General features: G+C 42.6%; 1 protein-coding gene and 1 long non-coding RNA gene across 7 annotated transcripts in view; one reads left to right on the top strand and one right to left on the bottom strand.

Annotated features, from left to right (window-relative positions):
- Positions 1-956: 956 nt before the first annotated feature.
- Positions 957-2,471, bottom strand: LOC141947100 (uncharacterized). The gene is made up of 2 exons (XR_012630029.1): positions 2,245-2,471; positions 957-1,443 (listed from the first exon to the last, which is right to left on the bottom strand). It is a non-coding gene; the product is annotated as an uncharacterized LOC141947100 (long non-coding RNA).
- UGGT1 (UDP-glucose glycoprotein glucosyltransferase 1) overlaps positions 2,454-15,364 on the top strand; it is a 48,367-nt gene continuing 35,456 nt past the window's right edge. For 2 of the 6 annotated variants that reach the window (XR_012630028.1, XM_074877807.1), the window contains exons 1-11: positions 2,845-2,991; positions 4,853-4,988; positions 5,399-5,534; positions 7,370-7,452; positions 8,008-8,138; positions 9,001-9,113; positions 10,276-10,450; positions 11,767-11,863; positions 13,562-13,640; positions 13,842-13,942; positions 14,802-14,901. Coding sequence is in view for 5 of the 6 variants with exons in the window: in XM_074877807.1 (XP_074733908.1) it covers positions 5,410-5,534; positions 7,370-7,452; positions 8,008-8,138; positions 9,001-9,113; positions 10,276-10,450; positions 11,767-11,863; positions 13,562-13,640; positions 13,842-13,942; positions 14,802-14,901 (1,004 nt within the window). In the remaining variant the exon portion in view is untranslated. Of the gene's footprint in view, positions 2,676-2,843; positions 2,992-4,852; positions 4,989-5,398; positions 5,535-7,369; positions 7,453-8,007; positions 8,139-9,000; positions 9,114-10,275; positions 10,451-11,766; positions 11,864-13,561; positions 13,641-13,841; positions 13,943-14,801; positions 14,902-15,364 lie in introns of those variants that run through there. The other 4 variants (XM_074877810.1, XM_074877808.1, XM_074877809.1 and 1 more) reach the window with 4 other exon arrangements.

Raw genomic sequence — 15,364 nt, 5'->3', positions numbered from 1 at the left:
GCGCAGAGATCTCGCGAGAAGTGGGAGGGGCGGTGCCTTTCCCGGGCGCGCTATTGGCCGTGAGCCGCGGGGTTTCCTAGGAAACGCGGTATGGGCGTGGCCACCCGGCGGTCCCGCCTCCGCCTCCGCCTCCCCCCCCCCCCCCCCCCCGCCTCCGGCGGCGGCGGCTGCTGCTGCTGCGGTCACGGCGTACCGCTCCGGGGCCGAGCCCGTGGCCCCGACCAGCTCCGGGCACACACCCAGCCCACACCCACCCCCCCGAGTTTCTCACCACCTGCTCCTCCTGCCAGACCAACCCCGTCCTGCGCCCCTCCTGCCGGCCTCCGCTGCCTGCACCCCCGTCGGTGCCGCAGGCAGGGCCGCCCCGGGGCCCCTTTCACCTCCTCGCTGCTCATTGCTGCCACTTCCCGCTGCAGAGCGGCGCGGGGCCGAGCCGGCCCTTCGCACGGTGGTACGTGCTACCGGCACCAAGGTACGGCGGGTTGGGAGGCGGAAATAACTCTGCCGATAGGTATTGGGGAGAGGTTTGCTTCTCACTTCTCCTTTCTAAACTTAAGTATGCAAAGAAGCACCTTGGAGTCAGGGAGAGCTTCACAGAGCGCAGAGAACAAGCTGAGCAGAACGTACAACCGGCCTGGCCCCGGGGGAGATAAAGTTCTGCTGCGGTGCGCCTGCTGTGTTTGGGGAAAGGGGACTTTGTAAGTAAACAGATCACATCAGTGAATACCTGACTCCAGCATCCCTTGTCTCTGGCATAAATATTTGCTACTCTCTGGGACTGAGGGGAAAAAAATAAATTAACAAACCCCAAACCTCGTTGCAACCCTGAGATGGTGCCAGCCCAGGGCTGCCTCATGTTTGATTACACACACCTCTGTATACCACTATTTTCCATGACATTGTTCTCGTTTAGGTCCTTATGTCCTGAGGCTCAGAGACGAAGTCAGATAGACAACTGTCATTTTCACATTTAGTAATATTTTAAAATGAAAACACAAAGAAAACCTTGAAGTTACAGTATCACATTTGAGTAATCCCTAATTTTGCCTTGCAAACCTTCAGGTTTGTGTTGTGAACAACCCTGCAAACAGCTGTTGAGGAAGCTTTGGGCATGGATGGACAGCGGTTAGGTTTGCTTTGAAGGGACACTGCTCTTGGGGATGACCATTATCAGAGAGCTTGACTCCTGGGACACTGTCCTTACACTTGTCAAAGTTACTTTGCCTGGCTGGACTCCCAACTTTATTCTGGCTCAACACCTCTTGAATGAGATGAGCACTTCTGCTCCCGCATCTCCATGGCTCAAAAATATCATAGTAGCGCTACAAAACATTCAGAGGATGTGGCAAGGATAATCAGACTCAGAACACATAAGAATGGCTAAATGGAGTTGGCATCTTTGGGCCGGAAAAGGGATGCTTCAGAGGGAGTTCTGATGGAGAGCTGTAAAAGGTAGCGAGAAGATGAATAAAGAACAACTGTTTATCTGTCATATGCTGCTTTCAATCTCCCCTCATATTTACACTGTGAACAAGTGAGCAAGTGAAAGAAGCTGTTCCTTGCACAGCGTGACTACGTTGTGGAACTCCTTTCAACAGGACAGGTCGCCAACTAGACCAGTTAATGAAAGAAACAACATTGATTCCACCGTTGCCTCTGGCATTACCTACTTCTTAAACTGAGACTCCACCAATGTTCTGGAAAAATCACTGCTCTATTTGCCCTGACCTTACACTCACCTGCATGCCCCAGGGCTCTGGCAGGGCCCTGGTCTCCAACCAAACAGGTCCATACTGACTCAACACGGCTGTTCTCACGTTTTAAGAGGTGGGACCCTCCCCCGTGCTGGGATGCAGGTGACAGCGTGCCGGCACACGCAGGGGTGTGTGATAAAGGAGAACCCTGCCATGAGATCACTGAAGGGAGAAGGGATTCCAGCGAAGCGGCACTCGGACCCAAACCGCTTCCCGCCCCGACCCCGCCGCTGCCGGCCAGGCCACGGACGCTCCCTCGGGGACGGGGCTCTCCGGAGTGACCGCGTCGCGGCAGGCCCGCACTGCTTTTCCCGGGTGCCCCGCCCGCAGGTCTGCCCAAACGCGGCTTTTCGGAGCCACTGCTCCGGCGGGCGCAGCTGAAGAACCGCGGCGGCTCCGGCCGGGCCCCGCTCGCCGCCCATCGCCGGGTTTGATGGGAGGCGACAGGCAACTCGCCCGAAACGTGCCCGCGCCCCGCCTGCCGCCTTACCGGGGCTGCGGCTCCGCGGACGCGCAGGACGCCGGTGACGCCGCAGCGCGGCGGGACGCGGCCACCCGGCCCCCGCCCCGGGCTGAGGCGGGCTCCGGGCTGCGCAGTGCCAGGCGCCGGGAAGGGGCCCCCGAGGGGAAGCCGCGATGTCCGTCCCACCCGCCGGCTGAGCTCTGCGCCGAGCGGCGGGGCGGGAAGAGAGCGGAACCGCCACCCGCCACGACGCCCCCCAAGATGGCGGGGGGGCGACAGTCTGGCCCTGCCCTGCGGTGACTCTATGGCGGCGCGGCCCCTCTCGCCCGGCAGCGGAAGCGCCGTACCCGGAAGCGGCGGGCGCGGCACGAGCCGGAAGGGAGCGTGGCGGCCGCTCGCAGGTGCGGTTACCACGGCGACCCGCGCGCGGGGCCGGGGAGGGGGCGCGCGGCGGGGCGGCCCCGGCGCGCCAGGGGCCTGCGGCCGCCTCCCTCAGGGCGCCTCCGCCGGGCGGGGGAGGCGGAAGCGGCCGCGGCGCTCGGCGGGCCCCGGGGGCGGTTACGGCGGGGCAGGTCGGGTGGAAGCGGGCGGGCGGAGCCGGGGACCGCTCCGCCGCCGCCCCTCAAGCCCTGCGGCGCCTCGGAGGGCGGGCGGCCTCTGCGCGCCGCTGGTGTCGGTCAGTCAGCGGCCGTGCGAGCCGAGAGGGGCTGGAGAGCTTCAGAGACCGCGCTCGGGGCTTAAACGCCCTTCGCCATTAGCGAGCAGATGTCCCAGGTTTTAATTTTATTTTTTTTTTCTTTTTGAGTTAGCAGCAGTGCCTGCGTTGCCGCTATTCAGCTAGCGTGCCGTGCAGTGGGAGTGTAGCGTGACGGGTGAGGTTTTTATGAAAGCACGCTGGATGTTGACGAGCAGCTAGAACAAGTCGTTTCTAGTCAAAGCTCTTCAAGCATGTGATTTGGGACTAATCAGTTAAACGCCATGTTTTAGTTTCAGTATCTACAGTACGGCAACATGATCCCCACGCTTTAAAAAATGTGCTTACAGGAGATCTCTGGGCATTACCAGTGATCTTTACCGTTCACTGTACTGGGTTCAGACAGGTACCTTACTTCAGCATTGTGGCCTCTTCAGCACTGGCATCCTGGTCCAAGCAGTAGGTCTTTTTTCATTTGCCCTTCCCCGAAGCGGAGTGTCTTGCCCGCTTGCTACCAAGCAGACCTCACAGTACACGGCGGAGGTCAGTGCTCCCACAGTCCCGCAGGGCCCGTGGCGATGGGATGATTTATCCCGTTCTCTAAGGCTGGAGATGGGCAAGTTTCCAGAAGTCAACTGTATTTTAAACTGAGTAATTGGTGGAAAAGTAAGGAGGAAAAATGTTTATAGATGAGTCTTGAAAAATCCACTTTACAATGTCTTAATTCAGATTTTTTCTTTGTTACCTCACACAGAACACAGCTGGGTCTCCTCATGTCACTTGTGTTCATTTCTGTGCCTCTTACCTCTTCTGTTCTCCAGGGTGTATTTCTATTTTTTTTTTGAGATACTGGCCTTTTCTTTGTCTTATGGCTGTTATTATTCATGGAGTGTAGATAGCAGAAGCATCTGCAGGTTTTCAGTTGACTAAACTGGTGTCAGGTGACAAATGCATCCTTTTTCCCCTATTTCATATAGAAAAAGGTTTTTATTACAGCCTTTCACAGAATGGGAGTTTTAGTCATAATGCAGTACAGTATATTCATTACCATGTACCAAACTACTGTGTAAGATTTGCAGTGAATAAGAAGGACCCAATCCTGGGAGGAACTGCAAACCTTGTTTTTTTTGTTGCACTTGGCAGAAGCCAAGGTTTCACTCCACAAATATTGACTGAGCTTCTTCCTCTGCACACAGCAAGTGGTAGCTGTGACCATTCCGTGTTATGCGATGCCATCTGTCTGCTTCCCAGGTGCAGCGTAAAACAAATGTCGTGTGCAGCTGAGCAAGTTGCTCTTCGTAGATTATAGCAGGGCATTTCTGGTTTTCTTTTGAAAGAAGGGACGTTGAGATACAGAAAGAGCCATGGGAGAGCTGGTGAACTTTTAGCTGGAGTAGCGTAAATTTTTAAAGGTAGTAGGATGAAGTTGTTTTGTCAATGTCTATACACACAGAGGTAGAGCTGTAGCTACAGATACAGAACACATATGCAAAGACTATGTTTTACATTGAGATCATCGTGAAGAAGAGACACGAGTTAGATCCTGACAGGTTGTCGGGTGTAATATACCTGGAATCAGAGTGGGCTGTTTTTTTCAGTAGCAGGGGCAAAATGGAAAATGAGTTATCCAGAAAAATAAGGATTAAGAAGTGAGAGAGTGCCTGGATGTATATTGGGTGTGGAGTAAATATACTCTATTCGGAGAGGGGGGAAAAAGCTTGAACTTTTGGAGACAGGAGAATTCAGGTCTTCCACAAGCTTAAGAGTTGTGGGCAAGGAAATTCCACTCAGCTGTGTTATGGTGTGTAGGTCAGAGAACATATAGGTATGAAAGTACCCATGAAGGGCATAAAGAAATGGCATCATTTTTATGGGGTTTTTGGCTCATTTCTCACAGTAGGTTGTATCATTTGAGCCTGTCTTCATGATTTCATTTTTCAGCTTCTAAAGTTGGTGGTACTTAGTGCATCCAGGAAATGCTTGTTTCTTCATTCCCCAGAGAAGAAGTCCGCTATACCCAGCAGAACCTGAAGGGCTGACTAGGAAACCTTAACCTTGCCTGGCTCTTCTGACACTGGTTAGTATGCCAGCTGGTGGATCTGTGCAAACACAAAATGTGACTGTACCTCCCGTAACATGAACAGTGGGTTGGTTTTCCACCTAGTTTGAAATATGCGCTGTTCGTAACCCCTCCTCTTAAAGCACGCAGTGTATGATGTGGGTGTCCCAGAACAGAAGCCAGTTTATTGGAAAACATAGAGGAGGCTGGAATTGATTTAGGTTTAACTGCAGCTCAGGAGTCAGATCTTAAAGTCCTTGTTTCTTTTCATGTTTTCATAGTATTTTGATTTTGTAAGCCCAGGTGAGAGTATGGTTATCTCACTGATGTACTGCATTAAATGGGCCACTGAATCACAAAATGTGTGAGATTCTGTATTTATAAAAAGAGATGATGCAAAACTAACTTCATTTCTTCATCTTTTTTAGGCTTCTATAAAATGGGAATACTTATTGCAGTTCTTGGAATCTGGTTCAGCTCTTCACTTGTAAAAGGAGATTCTAAGGCTGTGACAACATCTCTAACTACGAAGTGGTCTTCAACTCCTTTATTACTTGAAACAAGGTAAGTGCGCTGTGATTTTTCATTGACAAATCAGAATATGTTTAGAGGATAAAGTAACGTGTTCCCTTTTTCATTTGTGGTGCTTTGGATTCTGGTCATTGCTAGCTCATTGGCAGCAATAACAGTTGAACGTGATCATTGCTGCGTTTGGGGAGGTGGGATGAATATTTTCAAGTAGATAGTTTTTTGCATGGTAAATTCCTTCATTGTGCATTAGAACAAACATTAATAACAATTAATAGATAGTATTTTTTGCCTTATGAAGTTTTACTCAAAGCACTCAATAGAGAGGTTTAGCATGGTCTTGTAAGATTCCACATTAAGAGACTTTTGACATCAGTGATGACAGCAGGTTTTGATATATGTTGCTTGCGTATGTTTAGCTCAGTTAAGCTTGAGTTTAATTTTGTTCGTGTGGGTTGTGCATTGATTATCTAAAGTCAGCTGCTTTGTTAAGAGTTGTGCAAGTCAGCCTGGGGAGATTTCTTTTATGGTATTAAAGACTTTTTTTTTTTTTTTAAAGACACTATTTAAAAAGAAAAAAGAAAGCAAAATGCTGTCTTTTCACTTCCAGTCTACTTAGCACTTTAGAAGTCACCACCATTTCATTCTGCAGTATTCTAATTTGGAGATGTCTATGCAAAAATAGGACTTCTAGATTTTTGTGTGTGTGTTTAATTTTGTATCTCTTAAGGGTGTTGCCACATACGGAATTCTGCCTACGTTACTGCAAACTGGTTCACGTAAAAATAGTTGAGCATTGATGGGTTTCATTCAGATGGCCTGGCTTTGGGTGGTAGAATAGGTGTGTCCTAGGTGAAATTATTTTTCTGTCACCTTCTCTATAGAAGCTGAGGTTTGAAGACTGAAAATCCTTGAACAGTTAAATGCAAAGCTCAGGTGTTAATGCCAGGATTTAAATACCCTGAAATGCAAGATACTTGCTGGGGAAAAGCTCACACTAAGAGACTGTGAAATAGTAAGCAAATCATTAAAATAACGTGCCAAAGACTTGATATATAACCTAACCATGATATTCAAAGACTTTAGGTAAGTAGGATTGTTTTTCTGGGGTGAATTGCAGAACGATACAGCACTGCAGTGTAAAATCATTCCTGCTGTTCAATTTCCTTAGGCCAGCACTGCAATTCATCACCCAATTGTTCAAGAATTACTTATCACCTTAGGTCAGAACAGCTTGAAATGAACACACAAGCTATTGTGGCAGGTAGTGGGCTCCAGATCTTGTGCTGTAGAACCCTTTAGCATGGGAAGCATGTTACAAGTTTAGACATGATAAAGTATTTGTTGTTAGCAATGTTTAGAGAATTATTTTACTAACGTTGTATACCTACCTAATAATACGCTTAATATATGGTTAATTACAACAACATCATGATTTGAAGCTGTCACTTACTTTGCTCATTTAAAAACAAACAAACAAAAACCTCCACCAAAGCTAGTAGTTTCAAAAAATTACAGTTTGTTATAGCAAAGTAAACAAAAACTAATGTTTCTCATAAAAGGTAGCTAGCAAAGAAATGCCTTAGGGAGGAGAGCTCCCAGGATGCACAATGCTGTCTGCCAGTGGTCTCTGAGAGATTAATAGGTGCTTTACAAGCTGCTTTTGTGTACTATGTGTTTCTCCTGGCCTGCAACTATTACTTGTTTGAGTTTGGTTTTTAGCTTTCCTGGTCTACTTTTTCTAGTAACATGGTTTTCTGATACAGGTAAACATATGGTGGGAGCTAACTTTCTGTAAACTTTACAAAGTATTAGAATTGTCACTTGAGAGAGAATTCATAGATCTAGTTAACTTTTCTCTTCTTACTCAGTGAATTTTTATCAGAAGAAGGTCAAGAAAAATTCTGGAATTTCGTTGAAGCCAGTCAAAATATTAAGACATCTGAACAGGATGGTAAGTTTTCATAACCTTTTTCTTGATGATGACTGATAGTTGACATGGTTGAAAAATAAACTACAATGTTTCGTCTTCCATTGCGTTAGTATTGTAAAAGTCAAATGAGGACTGATTTCAGTAATGTTTTTACTGCAAAGTGCTCAAGGCTTTTGGGTATCCATTTCACAAAAGCTGTAGTGGGCGAGTCTGAAACATGTTTTACTTGCCAGTTTCTGTTTCAACATGAAGTATAAAATATAATAAATGCTTTTTCTCTGTGTTTCTGTTTCTCAACTGAAATTAAATGGGAGCTCTTAACTGTTTCCCACCTCCCAAAGCCTATGCTTGCGCCCTCAGGAGTGTATTTAAGTGTAGTCTCATGGATCTCTATTGAAGTTCACTCTTGTCCATCTGTAGAACTGGCTGTAATGAAAATTGAGGAGGAATGGTCATGTGCATATTTACAATTAATGCCACGGGCTTCTGTTAGTATAAATCACAATTAAGATGAAAAGCCTTTCTTCAATGAGAGCATGCTATAGAAAGATAACTGTTTGTACTTTGACTTTGCAGGTAGCGATTCTTCTTCTTACCATGAAATGCTGAAAGTAGCCTGCCAAACTCTGTCACCTTTGCAGCAGAATTTGTTGAAATTTTCCTTGTCTTTACGCTCTTACTCTGCAACAGTTCAAGCTTTTCAGCAGGTTAGTACAGGAAATCCTCAAACGATTTGTAGAGCACTGCCTAAGGCCCAGGAAGGAGCGAGCTGTATAAGGAGACATTTGAGAGTATAAAAAATCCTGAACTGATTAAATGCTCCATACAGCTGAGCTGAAGTTAGTTAATTAGTATATTAAATATACTAATTTAATTGAGTGCCAAATTTGAGTCCATCTGTCTAGAGCAGACTAAAGAATTTGGATTTCGATGTGTCTGCATATCTTTGATGCCCACTGCACTAATAATTGTGTGAAGATTTTTATAAGGAAAACCCCTATAGCTCCTCTGTTGGTATTTGTGCTGCTGCTGCTGTTCCTGTTTTCCAGTTGTACTGATGTGAAGATAGTGATCCGTGAATACATGGCTCTAATGATTAGAGCCCATGAATGGAAGTTCGTTGTACTCTGTTCTTTTTCAAACTCGGTGTATCATATAGTTCACTGCAAATTGTCTCACATTACTATGTGCTTTATTTAAGTAATACTAGAAGATCATCCTTTTTCATCTGGAGTCATTTTATCATTTGATGATTAACAAATATAGAGGTTTCTGATGTGTAATGCAAAAAAACCCCTCAACCTAAAACCTTACAATTGCAAGCCTCATGTTTTGTGCCTGGAACTAATATTACAGTTAATAGTAATAGACCGGAAAAATATTTCATAAGTTAAGACTTAACTCTCAAATTTGCAATTTTTACCTTGCACTTATGTAATAAGTAAGGAAGAAATACTAGTTTAGAATTCAGGAAATCGAAGAAGATCGATTGCTACAGAGCTACACTGTTACCATTTTCACTTGTTCTAAGGGCAAACAACCTACTTTATTACAAATATTTTAATACAGATAGCAGCAGATGAACCTCCACCAAAGGGCTGTACCCTGTTTTTTGCTGTGCATGGGGAGAAGACGTGTGAATTTGACTCTCTTGGAAACCTTTTACGGGCAGCTTCAGAAAGGTATTTACTTCATTTCCTGTCACTGGATTAGCTCTTAAAATTTAACCTAGTTAGACTTACTGCTGTAAAGAGATTGTAATAAACCAGTGGTTTCTACATTCCTCAGTGTTGATTTATACTGTCCATTGCTTGCACAGAAGTGGCAGTCTCTTATTTCTTATTAAGCCGGATTGGAATGATTGTTTTCTTAAGCCTTGCTCTCTGATATTCTGCTAGGAGGACGAATGTGCATAGGAAAAGTTGGAAACAAACTGTTGAAGGACGGTAGGAATTCTCAGAAATATGTAAAGCCTTTAGTATGTAGGGAGAATAGAAAGCGCTGGGCTGTGTATTAAAATGATAGTTAATATAAGAGAGATCATTTCTGAATGGCTCAAAGCATGCACAGTATTTTTTCCCTATATAATTTCCTCAGCATTAACAAAGAAAACTTAACCACAATATATATATCAAATTCAGATTTCTTTACAAGAACAGAACTTGATTGTAACTTTTACTAACAAAAAGAAACTATAAAATATAATACCTCTTTAGAAAAAGAAACCTAAACCCTTAAATTTCAGTTTGTCTTCATAGTAATCTTGATGGGTCTGGTTTCTGTAAGCATAAAGGGGTTTTAGTCAATGTGCAGACATATGGCATCTACAGCTCACACGTTATTCTTCTGACTCACTGGGAGTATTTTAAATATTTTGTTGTATTTTAGACAAAATTTGAAAACAGAAGTTGAGAATAGTCTTCTCATTCACTTTCTTGTTTGTATACTGAGCCAATGACAGGGTTCACTTGAACTTGAGCTCCTGGAACATTTGTTCTGTTAGCCTTTTATTTTTTTTATACAGAATTTATGAATCACCATTGTGGGGAAAAAAAAAGGTAATTGGAAATTTAAGGGAAGTGGCTAATTTTTAAGCTAAGGATCATATTAGATTCAAAAAAGCACCTAACTACTTGTTTTATTTTCATATGCCCATTTTTAACAAAGCTTTATCGACATGCATCAAGTGCTGCTGACCTTGATAATATGCAGGAATAGCTTGACGTATGTATTCAGTGAAGACAGGAACAGTGATTAACTGTGAGAAAAAGAAATTTTGCATCTTGCTTCGAGTGAGGAAGTGCTATGAATCACAGTGTGATAATCTTCAATGCTTACTCTTAGGCCAAAGCCATTTTTATTCAAAGGGGACCACAAATACCCAGTGTCAAACCCTGAAAGTCCTGTCGTCATACTTTATGCTGAGATTGGCTCAGAGGAGTTCTACAGATACCATAAGAGGCTTGTTTTAAAGGCTGAAGCAGGAGAAATCACTTATGTCCTCAGACACTATATTGCTGTAAGTATATTTGTGCGTTGTGCATTGTAACAAAGGTATTTGACATAGAAAGAGTAACTGGTCTGGGTTTTAAAAAAGAAAACTGGCCTAAGTTGGTTCCCTTTAAATTGACATTTGCATAATGTGTTGCTGCTTGATATTTATTTGGAATACTCAAAGTTTATTTTTTATTGCATGTAGCTGAAGAATACAGGATATTTTAAATCTGATTGTTTAAATAAGAGAATCATTTGATTTTAGAAGTGCAGAGTTAAACATCTCAGATTAATTACAGACTCTAATGTAAAAAAATGTTGCTCTACCTATATTACATTATAGAAACCAGATAGTCAGGCCACTTAATTACTTAATATGAAAAGCAGGGATTAGCCTTATGGTACCATTTTCAAATGAAAGGCATTTTTTTCTGTAGCAGTTTTATTACAGAACCACTTACCAGTCCTTGTGCAATTAGTCCTGGTTTCTATCTCCCTCCCCTAAATTGCCTATAGCCACTGGATTAGTGTTTAACTCTACATTTCAGAAGCTCTGAGAAATTTCAGTTGTTTGACTTTTTTCCTGAATATTGCTTAATGTTGCTAAAACCTGCAGTGTAGCAGCTAGCAGCCAGACCTGAGTGCAAAAAAAAAAAAGCTGGTCCACTTCTAGTGACATTTGCAGTTTTAATAAAGTAATTCACTGCATACGCCACTTTTCTTTTAAAAAGTAATTTGTTTATCAGTGTTGGGAGGAATACTTACATTCAAAATTAAGTGTGTTGCACAGTAGGTCTCAATACAGTTGTGTGACTCCTGTGTATTTCAGAATACTAACAAATGGTCATGCTTGTTTCCCATTAAAGTCAGAACTAATTATGTGTGTCTCGAGTCAGTGATGTATTAATTTTTTGTAGTTCTCTGTTGTAACTCTTCAGTGAATGTTTCATTTTTGAACTTCACAGCTGAAGTTCCTTTCCCTCCTCTATCTGATTTGATGATGTGAGTCTGTCCTGCTCTGCTTGGCTGACACACCGAATCCTGAGAACATGTTTTGTGTTCCTCTTTACTTTGTGGTTTTTGGTGTTTTTTTTGGTTCATAGAGATATCTTTGCTTGCTGAACTTCAAAAAATGTTGTTGAAATACAATAGGAAATATAATGATTACAGTACATTACTGCAGAATCACTCATTGTGTTTGTTTCCCAGTTAACGCATTACTGGTTACGATATGTGAAATGTGCACCAGCTTGAGGTTTCTTAGCTTCGGGAAATGGCAGCTTTTAATCTGTACATGTGAAGAAAGAGTGGCAATATTGTACTGTTTGCTTTTCCTTACAGACTCCCAGTAATGAAAAAGTCTACCTCTCTGGCTATGGTGTGGAGCTGGCTATTAAAAGTACAGAATATAAGGCCAAGGATGATACACAGGTGAAAGGTAAATTATTATTTTGAGTATATTCCTGTGAACATTTTAATTTTGCAAAGATAATTTTATATTTCTTTTGATATGAACGTTTGAATTGCAGATATTCTTCTTTCTTCAGGTTTGAAATCACTTCTCTTCCTCTCTATTTTGGGATTATGTTCCTTACAAAGCATATCTTTGCCGTGGCACTTGTCTTCTGTCTTTGTGAAATGCTGGGCACAGTGGAGTCACGACTCTGGACTAAATCTTCGTAGTGGCACTACTAACACAACTAATTTTTTACCAGATAACCAGACTCTCTGCAGATGTAAAGCAATTCCTCTACCTTAATTTGCCTTATCTTATCTATCCTCAGAGCAGAATGTGTTTCCTGTTCTTGTTTTTTGGGAAAACAGAACTCAGAATTCTGCATGGGTTTTTGCTTTTGCTGCTTTCTTTAGAGCACTGATCTCTGTTTTGCCAACTCTCGTGCACCTGCCCAAACTATTTTGTTAGAGTAATCTGTGTGTATACTTCTTATTTACACATGCACACATACATGTAAATCCCCAGAATTTCTGCTTTTATCTTGGACTTAAGTAATTAAGAATTTTTTTTTTTTTTTAGTTGGCAATAACAGTTGTGGAGAACAGAACTCAGATTTTTGAATTGGGCTCTTCAGGATTTTGCAGTTTTATCAGTTCTAAATACAGATCTAAACTCTTGACTCAGAATATTTTGCCCCCATCTAGAGTATAGACACATAAAACCTTTGGGCTTTATTTGTAAAAGTATTTAATTTTAAGAGAACCTAACATACTGGAGGAGGTGATCCAACTTAAGGTTGTTATTACTGTGTGCGAATTTCCATTAATTTGTTACCAAAAACTCATGCAAAAGCCCTGATATTGTTTGTAGAATAGGACATTGGAGGCCTTGGGGGGGGAGTAAATCTGAGGAAGATTTGTTATTTGTAAACTTGCAAAGGTCAGTAATCTAAATACAGTAATCTAAAATGTTTTACAAAATGGACAAACTGTCCTTGCATTGCTATGAGCTTCAAGTAGCTCAATAGATAGGAAGCTGCCCGTTAGAGGTATATGGTTCTCATCCAGCTCCTGTCTGATTCTGTGAATGTTCTGACTGTGTGCAGTCTTTTATTCATGCCTGTGCTGTTTTGGCTTGTCCAGGAGCAAACACTCATCTAAAAGGTCAGGACTTTTAGTTAGACTTAAGCATAGAACATCTAGATTGGAGCTGGCTTGTGTCCAGCTGGTTAGGAGATTGTGTGAGTCTTTTGCACAGAGTTCTTCTTGATGCTTAAACACAGAATTGGACTTTACTCGGATACTATTTTTTAATTGTGTATTTTGGGGCTAAAATCAGGGTAGGGTTCACAATTGAAGTTTAGCACTTACTCTACAAAGCTGGCACATCCTGAAAGCTCCTACATCCTTGTGAATTCCTCTGCAATGCCTAGGCCTCTGACATTTCCACTCATCTGAAGCTTTTCCTTTTCAATAATTCAACTGGGTTTTATTTCAGCTGTTACTGTGTTCATTTATAAAGGTAATGTCTCTTGGATACGGGTTTAAAAGTAAACCTGAAACTTGCCCTTTCTTTCTTCTTTTTGGTTACTGCAGTGTAGTTTTGTGAAACTAATCAAAATGAGTGTGAGAACTGTTTCTGAATAGCTTGGTAATAGTGTTCTTTTCTGTGTGTTTATAGGCACAGATGTGAATGCTACAGTAATAGATGAAAGTGACCCTATTGATGAAGTGCAGGGATTTCTGTTTGGAAAACTAAGGTAAAACTCAGTTGTAAGTTGTTGGTCTTTGTCATATCAAAAAACTTGATGCAGAGATGCTGATCTTTTGCTTTGTTATTATTTTTTAACTGCCTGAGTTATCCATATGTGTTAGCAGCATACTTTTTCATAGGATTTGAATTAGCAGCTGACTTGCTTATAGGAAACCACAGAAGTTGTTTTACCCTCATACCCTTGTAGGCAGTTGTATCCTGAGTTGACAGAAGAGCTGAAAGAGCTTAGAAAACACCTCGTGGAAAGTACCAATGAAATGGCACCTTTGAAAGTATGGCAGTTACAAGGTAATCTGTATGAAGACTTTCAGTATTGTACTGCAAAAACTTGATGTAAACATATCTTCTTGTGTTCTACGCAGATGAGGTTGCTAGTGGCTGTGTACAGTTGAGAGAGTTTGACTGTAAATTACTGCATTGGAAAATACTGGATTTTTCTAAAGCACCTTTGTAGAGTCCTGTTGCAATAGCTTTTAAGACTGTTTTCACAGGACTTCTGAAACGAGGTTTGCTTTCTATATTGTGAAGTACAGTAAGACACTTGCTCTTCAACTGACTACTTGTATGATCTGCTAAATGCAGAAAAGCAAAGGAAATGTAAAGTTTCTTTCCATGGTTACATCCTTGGCATGGAAGGCTGAGATTTCTCAAGACCAGAGTAAAACTGTATTTCAAAAGCATCTGCACGCAACTCTGGCCTGTTTCCCTGGAAATCATCTGTAGAGGCTTGTGGAAAGGCTTTTCATCCTCTGAAAAAAAGAGTAATTTGAAATGCTGAACATATGTTGTAGCCATAGAGAATCTACCTATATCCAACAGATGGCTGTTCATATTTCTAGCTTGTGAAACAAGTACTGAGACCCCTTCTGAAGGGCAGATCCTCCCACCTCAGCCAGCGGTCGGGACTCATTGAAGCGACCTGCAGACAGGATACACTGCTTCATTTTGAAAGGGTTACTTACTTTAAGGCAACAAGTAGAAGTTGAATAGAGGAAGAAGATGTTTAAAAAAATATCTAAAGGTGCAGCCAGAAAATGAATTTTCATAGGTTGTAAATAAGCAAAAAAGTTGAAATCTAAAGTTCAGATGACTCTGCATTGGCTTGTTTTCAGTTTAGATTTCTTGACTTCTGTTTTTTCCCTTCTAGATTTAAGTTTTCAAACTGCTGCTCGCATTCTGACTGCTCCCCCTGTGGATGCTTTGATGGTCATGAAAGATCTCAGTCAGAACTTTCCTACAAAGGCCAGGTAACTTTAATGATGAGTTCTAGGAAGTTTTCTTACAGTCTTTTTTCTGAGCAGAACCTGAGTCAGGCAGCATTGGCTGGGTTGATGTCTGAGTTCCCATTTAGCTGGAAGCAAACACTGGGGAATGTTTATGCAGAGAAGTTCTTCAGCCTGTGGTTACAAAATGGATCTCAGGGTGTTTTTCTCAGGTGGCAGTTGATGTGGACTGGTGGAAAATTTGACGGAACTACCCGTGCTATTTTGTTGTGAAACGCTTCTGAACTTTTTGCATCAAGTCCTCAAGAATTTATTGGATAGGTTTTCTGTTTGGTGGCTTTAAGGTTTATCTATTCACTGGATCCCACTCTTCTTCTGAGATCCACTTTGCCAAACAGCCCAGTCAATCTCATGTCAGAGACTGATCAGCAATTCCACTGGTTTCTGCACTTTGTGAATGACTGAGCATATTCAAATTAATTGCAAG

The sequence above is a fragment of the Strix uralensis genome, chromosome 9 (assembly GCF_047716275.1).
Source record: "Strix uralensis isolate ZFMK-TIS-50842 chromosome 9, bStrUra1, whole genome shotgun sequence".
NCBI lineage: Eukaryota > Metazoa > Chordata > Aves > Strigiformes > Strigidae > Strix > Strix uralensis.
This window is presented reverse-complemented; position numbering and strand designations above follow the sequence as displayed.